The sequence below is a fragment of the Bufo gargarizans genome, chromosome 2, assembly GCF_014858855.1.
Source record: "Bufo gargarizans isolate SCDJY-AF-19 chromosome 2, ASM1485885v1, whole genome shotgun sequence".
In the NCBI taxonomy this organism is placed as follows: Eukaryota; Metazoa; Chordata; class Amphibia; order Anura; family Bufonidae; genus Bufo; species Bufo gargarizans.
The window spans coordinates 598,595,293-598,617,251 of record NC_058081.1 but is presented as its reverse complement, the minus strand read 5'-3'; the positions used below and the strand labels follow the sequence as shown (position 1 = coordinate 598,617,251).

Sequence of the window (21,959 nt, the reverse complement as noted above, 5' to 3'; positions counted from 1 at the left end):
CTTCTTAATGATGCGTAATACACTGATGCAACACGGATTGCATCTGTGGTTTTCATGGACCCATAGACTATAATGGACGGACAAAATAGAGCATGTATCCGTGCTAAAAACGGACATGTGACATGGTCTAAGCTTGTACACTAGCACCCTTGCTTGCTTAGTTTAAGACCATTTTTCACGCCATAAACCAGCGTAGAAAATGGTAAATGAGATCGGCAGGCCCTCTTCCCCACCCACGCCCTCTTTTTTCTGCCACTTTGGAAAAGTGGCGCGAGCAGGGAAAAGGAGCAGATTTTGCCACAATACCCTTTTGCGACAAAATCTTCACCTTAAATACACAAAAAAGTGACGTATTTCTTAATAAATGATCCTTTAGTCTATGTAGTTGTTGAAGGTAGTGGTGAATAGAAGAAGTATAACATATGGTTATTTAATGGCAATATGTCCGCTGGATGGGCGCCATTATTTATTACATGGGTAGAAGTATGTGTTCAGTCGCAATTCAGTTGTGCTCGACTCTTTGCGACCCCATGGATCACTGCACATTAGGACCCTCTATCTTCCACTGTCTCTCGAAGCTTGCCTGTTGCTTCCATGATACCGTCCAGCCATTGTTCCATGTACAGTTCTCACAGTTTCTTCTTGACCTGCATACAAGTTTCTCAGGAGACATGTTAGGTGATCCGATACTCCCATCTCTTTAAGAACTTGCCATAATTTATTGTGATCCATACAATCAAAGGCTTTGGTGTAGTCAATGAAGCAGAAGTAGATGTTTTTCTGGAACTCTCTTGCTTTCTCCATAATCCAACATAGGTTGGCAATTTGATCTCTGGTTCCCCTGCCTCTTTGAAAACCAGCTTGTTCTTCCGGTAGTTCTCGGTTTACATATTGCTGAAGCCTAGCTTGCAGAATCTTTAGCATAACCTTGCTATGATGTGAGATGAGGGCAATTGTTTGGTAGTTTAAACATTCTTTGGCATTGCCCTTCTTTGGCATTGGGATGTAAATTGACATTTTCCAGTCCTGTGGCCATTGATGTGTTTTCCAGATTTGCTGGCATATTGAGTGCAGCACTTTAACAGCATCATCTTTTACTATTTTAAAAAGCTCAGCTGGAATTCCGTCACCTCCACTAGCCTTGTTGTTGGCAATGCTTTCTAAAGGCCACTTAACTTCACTCTCTAAAATGTCTGGCTCTAGGTCATACTATCAGTGAAATTGAGATTTTTTTTGTATAGTTCTTCTGTATATTCTTGCCATCTTTTCTTAATCTCTTCCACTTCTGTTAGGTCCCTACCATTTTTGTCTTTTATCATGCCCATTTTAGTGTGAAATGTTCACTGGATGTCTCTAATTTTCTTTTTGCCTTCGATTCGAACAGAGATTATTCTGGCATTTGTGAGACTGCAACCCAGTACTGCTTTTTTGACTTTTATTGACTATGAGGGCTACTCTATTCTTGCCCACAATAGTAGATATAATGGTCATCTGAATTAAATTCACCCATTCCTGTCCATTTTAAGTCACTAACTCCCAAGATGTCGATGTTGAGTCTTGCCATCTCACCTTTCACCACCTCCAACTTGCCTTGGTTCATAGATCTTACGTTCCAGGTTCCTATACAATACTGTTCTTTACAGCATCAGACTTTCCCTTCACCTCCTGCCACATCTGCAGCTGAGCATCCTTTCAGCTTTGGCCCAGTTGCTTCATTCTTTCTGGTGCTACTTGTACAGTAGCATTTTGGACAACTTCCGATCTGGGGTACTCATCTTCCAGTGTCAGATCGAGTAGCCTTTTGATTCTGTCCATAGGGTTTCCTTGGCAGAATAATGGAGTGGTAGAACTAGTATGTAGACCCCCCTTTTAGCTACCTGCACAAGTTGCAGATTTGTGTGCAGAAAATTTGCATTAAATCCATACAAAAACTGCATTAAAAGAACTGCAGATTTTAACCCCCTTCTGGAGCCATGACTTTTTTTTTACTTTTCTGTTCACATAGCCATATGAGGGCTGTTGTTGTTTTTTGCAGGACAAGAAGAACTTTCTCATGAAACCATTTATTATTGCATACAACGTAGTGGGAATCTGGAAAAAAATTCCAAATGAGGTGAAATTGGAAAAAAACTGCAATTCCACCACAGTTTTTATAGAGTTTGTTTTTATGGCATTACCTATTTATTAACACTGACCTGTTAACTTCCTTCTCTGGGTCAGTACGATTACAGCAATACCCTATTTGTATAGTTTTTCTTGTGTTTTGGACACTAAAAAAATTAAAACTTTGGAAAAAACTGATACCATTTTGGGTGTCCATGACTTTATGATCACTTTTTATTAAAAAAATTATTTTTTTTGTTTATTTTTATTCAGGGCAAAGGGTGTGATTTTATTTTAATTTATTTTTTATATTTTTAAAAATGTTTTTATTTTTATTTTTTACACTACAAAGCTTAACAACATGCAATCACCGTTTATTGCTCGGTCATGCAACTTAACACCCAAATGAATTTTACCTCCTTTTCTTCTCACTAATAGAGCTTTCATTTGGTGGTATTTCATTGCTGCTGACATTTTTACTTTTTTTGTTATTAATCGAAATTTAACTATTTTTTTGCAAAAAATTTACATTTTTCACTTTCAGTTGTAAAATTTTGCAAAAAAAACAACAACATCCATATATCATTTTTTCGCTAAATTTATTGTTCTACATGTCTTTGATAAAAAAAATTGTTTGGGCAAAAAAAAAAATATGGTTTGGGTAAAAGTTATAGCGTTTACAAACTATGGTACAAAAATGTGAATTTCCGCTTTTTGAAGCAGCTCTGACTTTCTGAGCACCTGTCATGTTTCCTGAGGTTCTACAATGCCCAGACAGTAGAAAACCCCCACAAATGACCCCATTTCGGAAAGTAGACACCCTAAGGTATTCGCTGATGGCCATAGTGAGTTCATAGAACCTTTTATTTTTTGTCACAAGTTAGCGGAAAATTATGATTTATTTTATTATAATTTTTTTCTTACAAAGTCTCATATTCCACTAACTTGTGACAAAAAATAAAAACTTTCATGAACTCACTATGCCCATCACAAAATACCTTGGGGTGTCTTCTTTCCAAAATGGGGTCACTTGTGGGGTAGTTATACTGCCCTGGCATTTTAGGGGCCCAGATGCGTGAGAGGAAGTTTGAAATCAAAATCTGTAAAAAATGACCGGTGAAATCTGAAAGGTGCTCTTTGGAATGTGTGCCCCTTTGCCCACCTAGGCTGCAAAAAAGTGTCACACATGTGGTATCGCCGTACTCAGGAGAAGTTGGGGAATGTGTTTTGGGGTGTCATTTTACATAAACCCATGCTGGGTGAGAGAAATATCTTGGCAAAAGACAACATTTCCCATTTTTTTTTATACAAAGTTGGCATTTGACCAAGATATTTATCTCACCCAGCATGGGTATTGGGTATATGTAAAATGACACCCCAAAACACATTCCCCAACTTCTCCTGAGTACGGCGATACCACATGTGTGACACTTTTTTGCAGCCTAGATGTGCAAAGGTGCCCAAATTCCTTTTGAAACTGAACTTGAACTTTTTTGCTTACTGGTGTTTTTTTTTTTTTTGTTTTTTTTTTACCTTTATAGGACAAACCTCTCCTTCCCCATGGGACAATGTGCAAAGCGCAAATCGCCCAAAGATGTGGCGAAGTACATTATGCACTTTATCCCAGGTGAAAGGAGACACTCCTGCTACAGACACAACATTTATTTCGGGGTGGCGGTCGGTTTGAGGTACCAGCAACGACACTGGGGAAATGTCGCTCGTGTAGACGGCTAACTACACTGGTGGATGGGGCCACGGAACCTCCTGGATACAGGAGGTTTGCGATGATCTCTTCCTGAAATTTGAGGAAGGATCCAGTTCTCCCAGCCTTACTGTAGAGAACAAAACTATTATACAGAGCCAATTGAATTAGGTATACAGCCACCTTCTTATACCAGCGTCTGGTGCGGCGGGACACTAAATACGGAGGCAACATCTGGTCATTGAAGTCCACCCCTCCCATGTGAAGGTTATAGTCGTGGACTGAGAGGGGCTTTTCAATGACACAGGTTGCCCGTTCAATTTGGATTGTCATGTCTGTGTGAATGGAAGAGAGCATGTAAACGTCACGCTTGTCTCTCCATTTCACCGCAAGCAGTTCTTCGTTACACAAGGCAGCCCTCTCCCCCCTTGCAAGACGGGTGGTAACGAGCCGTTAGGGGAAGCCCGCGCGACTAATTTTGTGCGGTGCCACAGCAGCCAATCTGTTCTAGAAACAAATGCCTGAAGAGGGCCACACTTGTGTAGAAATTGTCCACATAAAGATGGTACCCCTTGCCAAATAAGGGTGACACCAAGTCCCAGACTGTCTTCCCACTGCTCTCCAGGTAGTCAGGGCAACCGACCGGCTCCAGGGTCTATTCTTTACCCTCATAGATACGAAATTTGTGGGTATAGCCTGTGGCCCTTTCACAGAGCTTATACAATTTGACCCCATACCGGGCGCGCTTGCTTGGGATGTATTGTTTGAAGCAAAGGCGCCCGGTAAAATGTGAAGTGGTCTATGAGGGGCCGAATTTTGTGGAGCCGGTCAAAAGCTGGGTGGCCTCTTGGACGGGAGGTGGTGTTATCACTTAAGTGCAGGAAACGCAGGATGGTCTCAAATCGTGTCCTGGACATAGCAGCAGAGAACATGGGCATGTGATGAATTGGGTTCGTGGACCAATATGACCGCAATTCATGCTTTTTGGTTAGACCCATGTTCAGGAGAAGGCCCAGAAAAATTTTAAATTCGGAAACTTGGACTGGTTTCCACCGGAAAGACTGGGCATAAGAGCTTCCCGGGTTGGCGGATATAAATTAAGTGGCATACCAATTTGTTTCTGCCACGACTAAGTCCAAGAGCTCCGCAGTCAGGAACAGCTCAAAAAATCCCAGGGCCGAACCGATCTGAGCTGTCTCAACCCGAACTCCAGACTGGGCCGTGAAAGGGGGAACTACAGGTGCGGCTGAAGTTGGGGACTGCCAATCAGGGTTTGCCAGCACCTCAGGGATTCTAGGGGGTCTACGGGCCCGTCTTTGCGGTGGCTGCGACGGGGTAACTATTGCACGTGCCACCGTACCAGCTTCAACTGCCCTTCTGGTGCTCGCCACTTCACCATGTTATACGGCAGTGCTGGTACTAGGTCCAGGATGGGCTGCGCTGCTGGTGTATGCCTCACCACGTAATCCGACAGCGCCAGCCCCACTCTGCTGCCCTTGAAACGGATCCTGCGCAACCTGTGGTCTAGCGACACGGGGCCGGGTACGCCTGGTGCTATCAGGGACCTCAACCTCCTCGTCCGAACTTTGGGTTAGACTGCCACTGCTTTCTACAGGTTCATATTCTGACCCGCTAGATTCACCAGATGAGGGTTCCCATTCCTCATCCGACTGGGTCAGAAGCCTGTAGGCCTCTTCAGAAGAATACCCCCTGTTTGACATGTGGGAAACTAAATTTAGGGGTATTCCCTGAGACTACCCAAGAAAAAAAGCAAGCCTGTCTTACAAATGGGAGGCTAGCGAAGTACCGGAGGCCGCTGCGGTTGATAAAAAATATCAAAACTCATTTTTTTATCGCCGCAGCGCTTGTAAAGTGAATGTGCAGTGATAAAAAATAAATAAATTTTTTGTCACTGCGGTGGGGCGGGCGAGGGTGAACGCACGTGTGGGCGAACGATCAGGCCTGATCGGGAAACACTGCGTTTTGGGTGGAGGGCGAACTAAAGTGACACTAACACAATTATAGATCTGACTGTGATCAGTTTTGATCACTTACAGATACTATAAAAGTACAAATGCTGATTAGCGATACGCTAATCAGTGAATAAGTGACTGCGGTGCGGTGGGCTGGGCGCTAACCGATCGCTAAACTACCTAACCAAGGGACCTAAACTATCCTAAAACCTATCAGTCAATACCAGTGGAAAAAAAAGTGACAGTTTACACTGATCACTTTTTTCCTTTTCATTAGTGATTGACAGTGGCGATCAAAGGGGTGATCAAAGGGTTAATTGGGGTGATGGAGGGTGATCTAGGGGCTAAGTGTGGTGTTGGTGGGTACTCACAGTGATGTGTGCTCCTCTGCTGGAACCAACCGACCAAAAGAACGAGCAGAGGAGCACAGCAGCCATTTAACACATCATATTTACTAAATATGATGTGTTAGCTGGCTTCTGATTTGTTTTTTTGAAAATCATCAACCTGCCAGCCACGATCATTGGCTGGCAGGTTGATGACGAACTTGTCTTTTAAATTTTGCCGGCCCGCGATGTGCATGCCCAGCCCACTTTGTCCAAAATCTCGCGTCTCGCGAGAGGACGCACCGGCGCGTCCACCCAGAGAAACAGGACCGCTGCAAAGACGCAATCCTGCGTACGGCGGTCCTGAGCAGGTTAAGGGTTGAAATCCACACAGCAGGTCAATTTCCACAAGTAAAAGATGCGCAAAGCATGCATGAGATTTGTCAAATCTCATTCACTTTGTTGGTACTGTACTGATTTCTTCATGAAAATCAGAGCTGAAAAAATTAAAAAACACATGTAATCCTCAACTTGTTGAGCTACCCTTCAGGTGCCTTCTGATGTGGCAGTTTTGTTATATGAAGCTTGCACAAATCCATGTGCTTCCTGTCAAAACAACTCCATTCATATTAACGGAAGTGTTTTTCAGGTGCAGAAATTTTCTGCAAGAAAATCTGCCTTAATTAGCAGTAGAATGGGTCTTGCTGAAGAGTTCAAGGACACTCACTATGGCCCTTTCAAAGGTCCATCAATCGGTTAGTTTGCCAAATATTTGCTCTGTAGTAACCAGTTAGACTTGTCTATCCTTAGTTGTAACCACCCCTACTAAAGATTAGCAAAGGGATTGTTTGTCCAGGGCTTTATGAGTTGTTCTGCCCACAAGTCTCCATTCCCAATGGCCAGTGTCAGCTGTTTTCATCCTAAGTGATAGAGCTTTATCGGGAGAACTAGTGGTTGATAAATTCCTAGTCACAAATGTGGACCTAACTGAACGTTTCATGCTGTCAAAGTAGCAGGTTGGGAATGAAATACCTTGAGGCCTCCAGAGGAATATTTTCTGAGGTCCCACACTTTAATTATACAGACATGTTTGTACTTTTCATTTTATTGTAAACTCTTTATATTTATAAAGAATTATAGGTTATTTGTAAAATAATCCAAAAAAAGTGGTAAAGAGGTTGTTCAACCAGCCTATTTTTAAAATAATTAGAATGACTTGCTATACTCACCTCACAGTTTCCCTGTTACTGTTCTGATGCTTACCTGGCTCGCCGTTGATCTCTATTTTCTGGTCCCTCATGACTGCTTAACCAATCTCTGGAGGGCCACCGATATGACCGCTGATTGGCAGAACAGTCACAGTTCCTGTGTTGAGGGAAACTAGGAAGTGAAGAACTTTGTAATCTTTAAAAAAAATGTTTACCTTCCAGACAATCCTATTAAATACTAGAAATCAGTGATTAGCAAGTAAGTTTATTTTCTGCTTAGAGGCCTTACTGTGGCTGTGCCTTGTAATTATGAAGTCCAATAAGCCTCAGATCCTTTGGTTACAAAGTCCTAGAGGCGGCTCTTCCATTAGGCCACTTAGGTCGCCACCTAAGGCCTCGCGCTGGTGGGGGTCTCGCTCTGGCTCCCACCCGCACCTGACACCGCCGCAATTTTATTGGCTTCCGGACCGGCTGGGGGTGGCCTGCAGACCAGTGTACAGACGGCTAATAAGATAAGATAAGAAGAGAGCCACCGTGGCCAGGCCGCTCTGAGCCCCTCTGCTCTCTGCCTCTTTAAGAGAGCAGTGGCTGCTGGGGCTCGGAGTGTGAAGCCACACAGGCTCGTCTCTGACTGAAAGCAACGGCAGCCCCGCCCTCAGAGCGCTGCACAGCCAGGGAGAAGGAGCCAGCCGCCAGGGCCCTGCCTCACCTCACTCAGTGTTTGTGTGTGTCCGTGTCTGACTGCCACCGGCGCCGCCCAGAAGACAGTGGACTCACTGTGGACTGGTGCCCGAAAAAGAATCCCAAGGTCAGGTGGTCACCTGACTCAGGCATGTGTCCTGCTGACCACTGTGCCCCCCCTCCCCGGCTGGCCTGATCTGATAATAACTTACTGATTGGTGCCAGTAATGTGCCCATGGTGTGCTGCTGCCAGCCTGCCAGGCCCATGAAGAGGGTGAAATGTGCCATGGGTTGGTAGGGGTAATATGTGCTGTTGCCACCCTGCTAGGCCCATGGAGGGGGATAAATGTGCCATGGGGGGGGGGGGGGTAAGATGTGCTGCTGCCAGGCCGATGGAGGGGGAGAAATGTGCCATTGGGGGGGGTAAGAGGGGGGGTAAGATGTGCTGCTGCCAGGCCGATGAAGGGGGAGAAATGTGCCATAGGGGGAGGGGCGGAGTGTTGCCATGGAGCGGGGGGGGGGGGGAGAAATGTGACACGAAGGGAGTGATGTAAATAGGAGGGGGTGATGTGACATGGAGGGGGAGAAATGTGACATGGATGGAGGGGGAGTAATGTGACATTAAGGCCGGGGGGCATCCTTGGGGGACACTTTTTACTGGCACATTATTAAGTGGCTCTATAGGGGCATTTACTGAGGCCACAAAGAAGGGGTATGTTATATGGAGGGCTCTGTACAGTGGCATTTTATACTGGGACACATTATGGTGGGTACTATGGGGAAGGGGGAGAGGAGTACTATGGGGTCATCTCCGGGGGGCACTAAGAAGAGGTATTTTATACTGTGCATTATGGGGGCACTAGGAAGAAGGGGGGAGAGGAGCACTATGGGGCATTTACTGGGGGCACTATATAGGGGTATTTTATACTGGCACACATTATGGGGACGCTATGGGAACATCAGCTCAACTGGGGGCATTACAAGGGGGTATTTTTTGCACTAACATTATAAGGAGAATTATTTCTACTGGGGAGGGGGGGGGGGGGGGCATTATGGTGGGCTTTATTACTTATGTTTTTTTCCTCTGAAGGCACCCGTACCGACAGGAACCGTTCTTGGACTTACTTTCTTTGGTTTCCCCGCGCTCACGCCAGCTACTGGCCGGAGCGGCGCGCGCAGGAGAGGGGAGTCGAGAAGACAGAGCCAGTTAACTACCACGAGAAAAAAAATAAAGAAAGAATAGAGAGAGGAAAAAGGGACTTGGACAGTACGCGCATCCTACTTACATCACCGGGAACTTGGAGGCAACTGACAGCAATCTATTGCAGGTGAGAACGCTGCATATAACAGGATTGTTACATCAGGTCATATCTTTTGTAGTATCCAAGGGAAGTGTCTTTTTTACAGCGATGGATCCAATTAACCTTATAGTTTCTATTTTAGATTTTAATTGTTAAGTCCAGGCAGGGCTTTCTATCGGAACCCAGCAGCGGCCCCCGGAATTATTCCTAGGGCCATATCAGACACGTAGGTTGCATAGATTAGCAGCAGCGCAGGAGTACCCCCCTCCTTTCTGTTTTATTACTCCCCCATGGTATGACCCCCTAGTAGCAGCACCAGCCTCTCCCTGCTCTGCGACCCCACTGCCCCTTCTCCAAATCCTTATTATGATATCCTTCTCGCTTGCATATCTTGTGTTCGTGGGGGCTTAATGTTCGAGTTTCGCCTAAGGCCTAACAAAGTCTAGAGCCGCCTCTGCAAAGTCCACAGATCCCTCTGGCTCTTTAGTGGGCTACAAGTAGCAAAAAAACAGATAGACACATATTATCAGAGCATTCATTATCATTATGATTATTATTATTATTATTATTTGGTTATAGACAAGATATCCATGTTGCCTAGTAATTTGTTGCTGACTACCCAAGGATCTGGGGGCATAGGATAGCAAAACTAATTGAGATAAAATTACTTGATTGGTTCAAAACACAAATTGCTATAACCGGTAATTGTTTTTCTTGAAACCTATGACAGCACCCATGTGAGAACGACCTCCCATCCAGGACAGGAAACCTAGGGACCCTAATCCCTTTGCCAAATACCAGACTCACTGGTCTCGAGGGCTCAGAAGGGTCGGCGCGAAATGGCAAAGAATACTGAAGCACAGCACTGTGTACAGGATGGGCTAGCTTCTGTCACCCACTGCCAATTTATAATGTGCCCGGCACAGAGGCCTCGGGTGTGGGCCTGCGCTGGAAATGAAGTCAGGACATTGGAAGTGACGTCACTGAAAGCTTGCCCGGAAACTGCCGTGGTTATCTTATCACAGCGGCTCCCAACAAAGAGGGGGCCTGGGTAAAGAGATGGAGGAGAAGCAGACTGACAAACGGCTCCCACAAGAGGCTTATGCTGCCCTGGTATAGGTTACATTACGGTATTGAAGACAAGGACCTTTCCCAGTCCCTGGTGTGAACTCCTAACGAGCAAAAGCTCCCTCAGGACTTCCTACCTGGAGGACAGGAAACCTGAACTGAAGTGTGGTGGGGGTCAGAACTTTTTTATATCCACAGGTTTCATGTCCTGGGTGGGAGGTTCTTCTCACATGGGTGCTGTCATAGGTGAGGGGAAATAAACTCATCTATGTGACTTTGTTAGAGTAAGAACCTTCCAGTCAATAATAATAAATTATTTTCATAGTTATCCTATTGGAGTATCTACTTGAATAATGAAAGATATTAGGATATTTCTTTGCATAAATGTTTTTTTCTTGACATTTTCAGACATTGCAGATCTCAATCATGTGTCCTAATCAGTGGTCATAAGTGTCTGCAGCTACAATACTTCACAGGTGTAAGGGCAGTGGATGTGCAACCATTGTGTTAGGCCTCATTCACGTGTTCGGTCAGTGATTTCCATGGGTGATTGTGAGCCAAAACCAGGTGCGGCTCTAAACCCAGAACAGGTGCAGATCTTTCCCTTATGTCTGTGGAGGCTCCAGTCCTGGTTTTAGCTCATAATCCATGATGGAAATCACTGACGTGTAAATGTGGCATTAACCAACAGATCTGACTTTGTTCTAATCCTATGGGTGCTATCCTGGCATTCCCCTGATATGCACCCTTTAAACCCTGTATAGGAATCTGAACTTTGCTGCATGGCAATAACCGTGCCACTACCTCCTGGAGAAGTCTCTCTATGATTAACAGCTGACATATTACTCAGGAACCTTCCCATAGGATTGCCAGCAATTGGCTGGTGAAGATGAGGGTACATGCATACTAGCCATTTAAGGGCAGGAGGAGGAGTGTGCATGTGCCCTACTGTGTGGAAGAACAGAGCAGACCTGGCAGTCAGACCCACCTGAAGGAAGGCAGCAGGAGGCAGGACTGGGCCGCTGGGCAGGATTAGTCAGGGTAGCGGTGTCTCGCGTCCACTGCTGTAACAATGCTGCAAATGTGCAGCAGTCACACTGGGAGCAGGGGTTTTAGATTTCATGCCTCAATGTTTGGGTGGTTAGGCAGGGGCTACACAAACTTTTTTTTGCACTTTTAATAGATTTTTAACTAGTGACTGGGTACTACTACAGATATGTGGTATGGTGGCCAGCTGACCATGCATTGGGATTTGCACTTGTGCATTGCATGTAGGTGGAGGTAAATAGGGAGCAGGGGGGTAGCTATAGGGGAAGCAGGGAAAGCGGCTGCTTTGGGGCCCTGAACCAGAAGGGGCCCATCCAGGAGGAGGAGGACTAAAAGATTTTGTCAGGGCCCCCTCAACAGTATTACACAGTGAAATTATATACAGTGGCAGTATAGACGGATGGAACAGCTTCCGGGCCTGGTCTGAGAGAGTGATCTTTACTAGCCACAGGAATGGGGGCCCAGTCATTTCTAGCTACGCCACTGATGGGGAGTATGTATTAGACTGGAGTGACACCTAGACTTTTCGAGTGACAGCTAAAGGTACATGACTGCATACAAGTCCCCTTACTTTTTGGACAACGGCTGTAGCTCAATACTTAAAATCAATCAAAAGTGCTACAAAAAGTCTAGGTCAGGGGTGGCCAACCTTACAGAAAAAATAAAATAAAAATAAATAAATAAATGTATGACTACCAGGAGCCACAAGCTATACATTTACATAAGAGTCACCATATTTTTCACCCTATAAGATGCACCTAGGTTTTAGCGGAGAAAAATAAGAAGAAATTATTTTTTTTCATTTGATCTGAGTTTTTTTTTCTTATTTTTCATTAGCAGAGAAGAAAAGAAAAAAAAATTTTTCATCAGACCCCCAATGCTCATCTGACCTAAGATAAGATCCCCAATCCTCATCAGAACTCCAAATCAAAGCCCCAAAATAAGACCCCCAATGCTCAGATCAGACAATACTAATCAGACTCCCAGTGTCAGACCCCCGTGCTCAGATCAGACCCCCCCGTTTGCAGACCAGACTCCCATGCTCAGACAAGATCCCCCCATGCTCAGACAAGATACCCCCATGCTCAGATAAGCTCCCCCATGCTCAGATAAGATCCTCCCATGCTCAGATAAGATCCCCCCCATGCTCAGATAAGATCCCCCCCATGCTCAGATAAGATCCCCCCCATGCTCAGATAAGATCCCCCCCATGCTCAGATAAGATCCCCCCCATGCTCAGATAAGATCCCCCCCATGCTCAGATCAGAACCTCCCATGCTCAGATCAGACCCCCATGCTTAGATCAGACCCCCATGCTCAGTACTATAATTTAAAGAAATCGTCTACCTCTCCTGATCGGGCACCTTCTACTCTGCAGGTCTGACACGGTCTCCGCTGTGACCTGATGCGCACAGTGTCAGGTCATAGTGCGCGTCTCCACCTACTACGTTCTGACACTGTGCGCATCAGGACGTAGTGGCGAGCGAGCTGGACCTGCAGGGTAGCAACGGTGCCCGATCAGGAAAGGAGATCTGAGCATGGGGTGGCGAGTGCGCTGGTCTGACTGCTTCCCAGCTCCACCGCTAGATCCGCACTTGAAGAGGCAAAGAGCCGCATGCGACCCCTGGTGTAGGTGAACCAGCCTAAATGCCCAGCTATTCATTTAATCCTTACAGTTCCTTTTTTATATACCTAACATTTTTGTTGCACTTTTAATTGATTTTATCTGTTGAGCTGTACCTGCAGTCCACAGCAGTAAATTGACTTGTATGAAATCTTGTGCATTTGACCATTAAAACCAATTAAAAGTGCGACAAAAAGTCTAGGTATTGCTAGGTCTCATTCACATTTCCATGTCCGTTTCATGTCTGTGGAAAATCCAGCAGTGAAGATATGAATGAAGAATCCATGATTGGCCCATGTGTCCATTTTTTGCCCTCCGTGTGTCATCGTTGTTCAATGGACGCTGCTCAGCTGGAAATTCATTTCTAGAGAATTTCCTATCTATGGACCGTCCGTGTTGTGTCAGTAGTTTTTCATGGACCCATAGACTTCAATTGGCGTGTTTCGTTTACATAACGGACCAAAGTACTGCATGTCTCCATGGTCAGTGGAAAACCACTGATGTGTGGACAAACACATTAAAAATAAATGGGTACATGTGGTGTACGCGGAGAACACAGACAGCACACCTCCGTGATTCACTATGATTCAATATATATCAGAAGGAAATATCCCGTTAATCATATAGCCGCTTGTTGTTTTATTCTATTTTTTAAATGCAGGAGCTCCACATTTGGGGACTTGGAACATCTAATTTTATATAAGGTTTTAACAATATATGAATTGTGTAGTGTTTTTGTATAGAAATTTTAAAAATTCATAGAATGCTTTTTGTATGTATTAGGCCTCATGCACACAACATTTTTTCACGGTCCGCAAAACGGGGTTCCGTTGTTCCGTGATCTGTGTCCGTTTTTTCTTACGTGTGTCTTCCTTGATTTTTGGAGGATCATCAGACCAGAAAAGTGAAAAAAAAATTCTAAGTCAAGTTTGCCTTGAAAATGATAGGAAAAAAACGGACACAGATCACGGATGCGGATGACAATCTTGTGTGCCTCCGTATTTTTTCACGGACCCATTGACTTGAATGGGTCCGCGAACCGTTGTCCGTCCAAAAAATAGGTTTGACGGACAGGAAACACGGATCACGGACGCGGATGACAAACGGTGCATTTTCCGAGTTTTCAACGTACCCATTGAAAGTCAATGTGTCCGCAGAAAATCACGGAAAACGGAACAACGGACACGGATGCACACAACGGTCGTGTGCATGAGGCCTAAGGGGGATCTAATAAAATTCGCAAATAAATTACTGTGAGCCAGCCAATTTTATTTGCAAATAATAGGCATGTCTATAATGGGCCGTCCATTCTGTTCCGCAAATTGCGGAAGGCACTCGGGCGGCATCCGTGTTTTGCGGACCCGCAATTTGTGGACCGCAAAACACGTCACCCCTAAAATGAAGTGATCATTGGACTAAAGGACCTACATACCCGCATTCACTGTTTCTGGCCGTGCATGCACTACTTTTTTTGTGGTGCGGACCTTCGGATGCGGATCAAGTGAATAGGTTTGCAATCCGCATGCGGTTGCCCCACGTTCGGTGCCCGTGCACGGAGCCCTTACGTTTGTGGGCATGAGCCCTTATCTACAGTTCACATACTGTACAACATCCAACTGGCTGGGCAAAATAGAAAAACATATAGTAAAAGCACTTTTTTTTAAACGAATAAATTTGCACCGCCCATCACGCCCATGGCGTTTAAGGCAGCGCAGCTTCCTACTGTAATCCCAGTCCTCTAGCCAGATAGCGGTACATACAATAAATACGATCATAACAGGGTTCCCTCCTAGGGGACATGTATAATCATAGGTTCCACGGTGAACATTGGAATGGCATTGAATATTGATGTGCTTGTGCCAAACTTTCCAAAAATATCCCATATATTATAGAAATGGGGTGGACTGGCACAAACCGCTGGCACACAAGCACATTTCAACTTTATAAAGAAGGCACAACATGTGCAATGCTTTGTCACACCCCTGCTCCTTCACATTAATATTGGCAGACGTAAAGTCCTATCATGTTGCTCCCGGCTCCTTTAGAACTAAAACTCTCAGCATCCTTACCCAGGCATAAGCAGCCAGGAATGTTGAAACCCAACGCTCACACCACTGGAGCACAACTCCCACTCTTGTGTATTTATTACCTGCTTATCCTGGACTCAGGAGATTATTCACAGGTATCTGATTACTTCTCCTGGGCAATAATGCCACCAGACAGGTTTCCTGAAGAACTGCATTGTATGAATGCCACCTGAGGAGGACACTTACCTGCTTCGGGGATAGTCTGTCCTAGGGCAGGAGAGAGCAGTGAGTGCAGGCAGAAGACTAGCAAGACAAACATATCAAAGTGCAGGTTGGCAAAACTTGCAGCTACCAAAACGTCTTCTCCAGATCAGGCATAGTCCTCTTCAGCAGGGGGCATCACAGGTTCCTTCTTCTTCTTCTTCTTGGAAGGATCTCATCCCTGGGGTATCTTATGGGGCTAGTTTAATTTCATGACTGACACCCTTTCCTGCCCAGGAGCTGTCTTTGTAGTGCCAGGAGAACTCTGCTACACCCACTTTGGGAAGATGAGAAGTTTTTCTCCAATGACTTCGGCTTTAACCATGTGAGGACAAGAATGCAGGTCGTCTTGAGGGGCAGGTTGCAGCAACTGCAGAGACAGGCGGTAAAGTCGTCCAAGGCTCCTTGTGCCCCACATGGAAGGAAAAGCAAAAGTTTGATTTTCAGAGTCTACACACCCTTTGTGGACTCAGACACCAGGGAGGGCAGGGATTCTGCAGGGTCCTATAGCCAGTCTGTAAGTGAAGGGAGGTATTCATGTACTGGGTGACTTCACACACAGCAACAGCTGGATACACATGTACAGGACTTGTAGAAACTATGGACACGGAGTGAAATGCTGCAGCCCGGGGCTCTCTGCTATCACAACATCGGAAACAAGTGTCATTTTGGGAATGTTCAGAAGAGGAAAATGTTCCTGCGACCACAAAGTCAAGTGATTTAAAGGCGCGCTCCATGTTTATCATGTGATTTATTAAAGGGTAGCATATTCTGAACATTATACATCATTATCATTGTCCTAAATATTATACAGTACAAGCCAAGAAATATTTCCTATGCAGACCTCCCAGGTGTCCCTCTTTTTGACCCAAGTCCCTCTGTCCCTCTTTGCTCCATAAATGCCCCTCTTTTTGACCTGAGGTATACATTTTCATTATTACATGTACAATATTGATCCAGAAAGTGTTTGGCTGGTCCCCATGTGCATATTAGAGCCCTCCTTGTAATTTATTTCGTTATTTGATACAATATGAATTTTTGTGCTACTTCATAGGAGAAAACTATTGAAGTCTATCGATATGCAGGAAAAATGGATCTTTCACACAATGAACCATAAGTGGCCCTCTGACCATCTAAAAAGTTGGGAGGTATGCCTATGGACGTGTCTGTAAATAATATGGATATATACATCATATTCTGATATCGACTGTCGGGACATGCACATATTGGTGGGATGGGTGAAAGTGAGGGTCGGACACAGCTTTGTCAAAGCATAAAAACCCAGTAAATTATAGTTAAAGGAGTTTTCCGAGTGTTTAATCTATCTCCAGAAGGATATTGATACTTTGGAGAGAGTTCAGAGAAGAGCTACTAAACTGGTACATGGATTGCAGGATAAAACTTCGGCCTCTTTCACGCGAGCGTGTCCGAATAAGGTCTGGATGCGTCCCGGTGCATTGCAGCAAACCCGCGCGAGTAGGTACGCAATTGCAGTCAGTTTTGACTGCGATTGCGTTCCGATGTTCAGTTTTTATCGCGCGGGTGCAATGTGTTTTGTACGCGCGTGATAAAAAAACAACTGTGGTACCCAGACCCGAACTTCTTCACAGAAGTTCAGGTTTGCGTTAGTTGAAGTGTAGATTGTATTATTTCCCCTTATAACATGGTTATAAGGGGAAATAATAGCATTCTGAATACAGAATGCATAGTATAATAGGGCTGGAGGGGTTAAAAATAAAAAATGATTTAACTCACCCTAATCCACTTGTTCGCGCAGCCGACATCTTTTCTGTCTTCTTTTGTTAGGAATAGGACCTTTGATGACGTAACTACATTCATCACATGGTCCGTCACATGATCTTTTACCATGGTGATGGATCATGTGACGGACCATGTGATGGGCGTAGTAATGTCATCAAAGGTCCTATTCCTCACAAAAGAAGACAGAAGAGATGCCGGCTGTGCGAACAAGTGGATTAAGGTGAGTTAAATATTTTTTTTTTTAACCCCTCCAGCGCTATTGTACTATGCATTCTGTATTCAGAATGCTATTATTTTCCCTTACAACCATGTTATAAGGGAAAATAATAAAGATCGGGTCCCCATCCCGATCATCTCCTAGCAACCGTGCGTGAAAATCGCACCGCATCCGCACTTGCTTGCGGATGCTTGCGATTTTCACGCAGCCCCATTCACTTCTATGGGGCCTGCGTTGCGTGAAAAACGCACAAAATAGAGCATGCTGCGATTTTCACGCAACGCACAAGTGATGCGTGAAAATCACTGCTCATGTGCACAGCCCCATAGAAATGAATGGGTCCGGATTCAGTGCGGTTGCAATGCATTCAACTCACGCATTGCACCCGCGCGGGAAAACTCGCCCGTGTGAAAGGGGCCTTACCAGGAAAGATTAAAGGACCTTAACATGTATAGCTTGGAAGAAAGAAGAGACAGAGGGGATATGAGAGAAACTTTTAAATACATAAAGGGAATCAATAAGGTAAAAGAGGAGAGAATATTTAAAAGGAGAAAAACTGCTACAAGATGACATCGTTTTAAATTAGAGGGGCAAAGGTTTAAAAGTAACATCAGGAAGTATTACTTTACTGAGAGAGTAGTGGATGCATGGATTAGCCTTCCTGCAGAAGTGGTAGCTGCAAATACAGTGGAGGAGTTTAAGCATGCATGGGACTAGGCATAAGGCCATCCTTCATATAAGATAGGGCCAGGGGCTATTCATAGTATTCAGTATATTGGGCAGACTAGATGGGCCAAATGGTTCTTATCTGCCGACACAGTCTATGTTTCTATGTCTATGTTTCTATATAATACTGATGGCCTATCCTCAGTATAGGTCATTAGTATATGATTGGTTAGAGGTCCAACTTCTGACACCCCACCGATCAGCTGTTAGGCCAGTGACATCACGTTCATGGGTGACATAGCCTAGGCACAACTTAGTCCCATTCAAGCTGCAATACCAAGCACAGCCATTATATAATGAATGGTGCTGTGCTGGGTAAGCTGAGAGGTGGCATTGGTGCTCACTGGAGTCTCTTCAAAAAGCTAATCAGCAGGGGTGCCGGGTGTCGGACCCCCACCAATCACGTACTGATGGTCTATCCTAAGATAGGTCATCGATACTAAAAAAAATCCCCTTACAGCCCCAGACACTTAACTGTACCCATTGTGTGGTCCGCAAATTGCAGATCTGCAAAATACGTATGTGGTCTGTGTGCGGTCCACATTTTATTTGCAGACCCCTTGTTTTCAGTGGGTCCATGATCTGCATTTTGTGGACATCGTTCTGCAAAAAGATAGACTGACATATGGATGCGGAAAGCACACAGATCATCCGTGTGCTTTCAGCATCGCTATGTCCATTCCGCAAAAGGATAGAATATGTCTTATACTTGTCTGCAAAATGTGCAACGTGGATTCATTGAAGTCAATGCGGATGCAACATGGCCCACAATAGTATTTTGCGGAACCGCAATTTGCAGACCGCAAAGCGGATTTAGTCGTCTGCATGGGAACTTATTAATCACTCTCTACACCTATTGCTCGATTTCATCACCTTGTGGTCGTGGTGTTCATGTCTTGGTAGGTGTGTTAGGTGTCCAATTCACTTCTAGCTCTCAGTAGGAACAGACCAGGGTCCTTCCACACAGCCGGCTGTGACACCTAAGAAGAGAGGAAGATAAGACTACACCAAAACAAGCCTGTGATAAAAATCCAATCTGTCACCATGTCTGAAGGAACATTATGACCAGGGTAATAAAACAGTAAGGCCTCTTTCACACGGGCGAGATTTCCGCGCGGGTGCAATGCGTGACGTGAGCGCATTGCACCTGCACTGAATCCGGACCCATTCATTTCTATAGGGCTGCGCACATGAGCAGTGTTTTTCACGCATCACTTGTGCATTGCGTGAAAATCGCAGAATGTTCTATATTCTGCGTTTTTCACGCAACGCAGGCCCCATAGAAGGGGGGCTGCGTGAAAATCGCAAGCATCCGCAAGCAAGTGCTGATGCGGTGCGATTTTCACGTACGGTTGCTAGGAGACAATCGGGATGGGGACCCGATCATTATTATTTTCCCTTTTAACATGGTTATAAGGAAAAATAATAGCATTCTTAATACAGAATGCATAGTACAATAGCGCTGGAGGGGTTAAAAAATAAATAAAAATAATTTAACTCACTTTAATCCACTTGCTCGCGCAGCCCGGCTTCTCTTCTGTCTTCTTCTTTGCTGTGTACAGGAAAAGGACCTGTGGTGATGTCACTCCGGTCATCACATGATCTATCACATGATCCATCACCATGGTAAAAGATCATGTGATGGACCATGTGATGACCAGAGTGACGTCACCACAGGTCCTTTTCCTGTACACAGCAAAGAAGAAGACAGAAGAGAAGCCGGGCTGCGCGAGCAAGTGGATTAAGGTGAGTTAAATTATTATATATATTTTTTTTAACCCCTCCAGCGCTATTTTACTATGCATTCTGTATTCAGAATGCTATTATTTTCCATTATAACCATGTTATAAGGGGAAATAATACAATCTACACAACCCCGATTCCAAACCCGAACTTCTGTGAAGAAGTTTGGGTTTGGGTACCAAACATGCCGATTTTTCTCACGCGCGTGCAAAACGCATTACAATGTTTTGCACTCGCACGGAAAAATCACGCATGTTCCCGCAACGCACCCGCACCTTTTCCCGCAATGCCCGTGTGAAACCAACCTAATAGCTACAAAGATAATAAATATCAACCTGATTAGTGGGTGGGCTTTTCCTTGGATGAGTCCAAAGAGGGAGAAAGTCCTTCGTCAGAGGAGTTTATTAAGTTGAGGGGCCACCCAGTTGTATGTGACCTCCCCAGCCAGTGACAATTAACACAGGTTAAGTGGCATTTATCACGTAGAGAAAGTTAATACAAGGCACTTACTAATGTATTGTTATTATCCATATTGCTTCCTTTGCTGGCTGGATTAATTTTTCCATCACATTATACATTGCTCATTTCCATGGTTACAGACCACCCAGCAATCCAGCAGTGGTGGCCATGCTGTACAGCCTCTCTGGGGGGTGTATTTCCCCTGTAACTGGAGCTACTATGTCAGCCCTACTTACAGGAGAAATCAATAGTGAAACAAAAAAGTGAAGTTAAATGTCCCCCAGAGGTCTTGTATGACCTTATTGGGGACGAAAAGTGTAAAAAATAAATAAAATAAAAATAGTGTTAAAAAAAAAAAGTTCCCAAGTAAGGAATAAATATAATTTTTTTTTAATAGAAAAAATAAAAGACATATTTGGTATTGCCGTGTCCGTGACGGTCGGCTCTATAAATATATCACATGATCCACCCAATCCGATAAACACCATAAAAAATAAAAACGGTGTAAAAAAAAGCCATTTTTGTCACCTTACATCACAAAAAGTGCAACACCAAGTGATCAAAAAGGCGTATGTCCCACAAAATGGTACCAATAAAACTGTCACCTCATTCCGCAAAAAATGAGCCCCTACAAAAGAAAATTAAAAGATAAAAAAAACTATAGCTCTCAGAACATAGACACATTAAAACGTTATTTTTTTGTTTCAAAAATGCTATTATTGTGTAAAATTTAAATAAATAAGAAAAAGTATACATATTAGGTATCGCCACGTCTGTAACGAGCTGCTCTTTAAAAATGTCACATGACCTAACCCCTAAGGTGAACGCTGTAAAAATAAATAAATAAAAACTGTACTAAAACAACCAATTTTTTGGTCACCTTGCCCCATAAAGTGTTATAATGAATGATCAAAAAATCATATGTACCCAAAAATAGTACCAATAAAACTGGCACCTTATCCCCTAGTTTCCAAAATGGGGTAATTTTTTGGGAGTTTCTACCGTAAGGGTGCATCGGGGGGCTTCAAATGGGACATGGCAGTTCAGCAAAATCTGCCTTCCAAAAACCATGTGGCTCTCCTTTTCTTCTGTGCCCTGCCGTGTGCCCATACAGCAGTTTATGACCACATGTGGGGTGTTTCTCTAAACCGCAGAATCAGGGTAATAAATATTGAGTTTTGTTTGGCTGTTAACACTCGATGTGTTAAAGAAAAAAATGGATAAAAATGGAAAATCTGCCAAAAAACGCTACAAAGGGGGGCACAATGTGGTCATAACTACAGTGAAGGGGGCACAATGTGTGCATAACTACAGTGAAAGGGACACAATGTGGTTATTACCACTGGTATTACATAATTACTATGTGGGGGTATTAAGGGGACAAGGCAGGATTGGATGTGTATAGTAATGCATTAGGCAAAGTGAGAGGAGTGGCTCAGTATGAAAAAAGTGCCTCGTTGCACTAAGGGAATCAATGGGAAAAAAGAGACAATGCAGCAGCACCCTGCAAATCTGATAACGTACAATAATGCCATAGTCACAAAATTATAGTGATAATGCTACGCTTATTTATAAAGTAAGATGCTAGGCCAATGCCGGACGTCAAGTCGATCTCTGTTAGACGGGTCCTAACACTAAATACTACCTGTTATGCGCCATAATGGCCGCCATAAAATTCAGGGGATGTTGTATCCACATGCATGCTGGATCCACTCTGCTTTTTACCATTTTT

The 21,959-nt window shown here is 44.3% G+C and overlaps 1 protein-coding gene across 3 annotated transcripts in view; it reads right to left on the bottom strand.

Annotated features, from left to right (window-relative positions):
- Window positions 1–15,991, bottom strand: part of LOC122928746 (collagen alpha-1(XII) chain-like) — a 78,921-nt gene extending 62,930 nt beyond the window's left edge. For 2 of the 3 annotated variants that reach the window (XR_006387925.1, XM_044281912.1), the window contains exon 1: window positions 15,307–15,988. Coding sequence is in view for 2 of the 3 variants with exons in the window: in XM_044281912.1 (XP_044137847.1) it covers window positions 15,307–15,379 (73 nt within the window). In the remaining variant the exon portion in view is untranslated. Of the gene's footprint in view, window positions 1–15,306 lie in introns of all 3 variants that reach the window. The other variant, XM_044281913.1, reaches the window with a different exon arrangement.
- Between the last annotated feature and the right edge of the window lie 5,968 nt (window positions 15,992–21,959).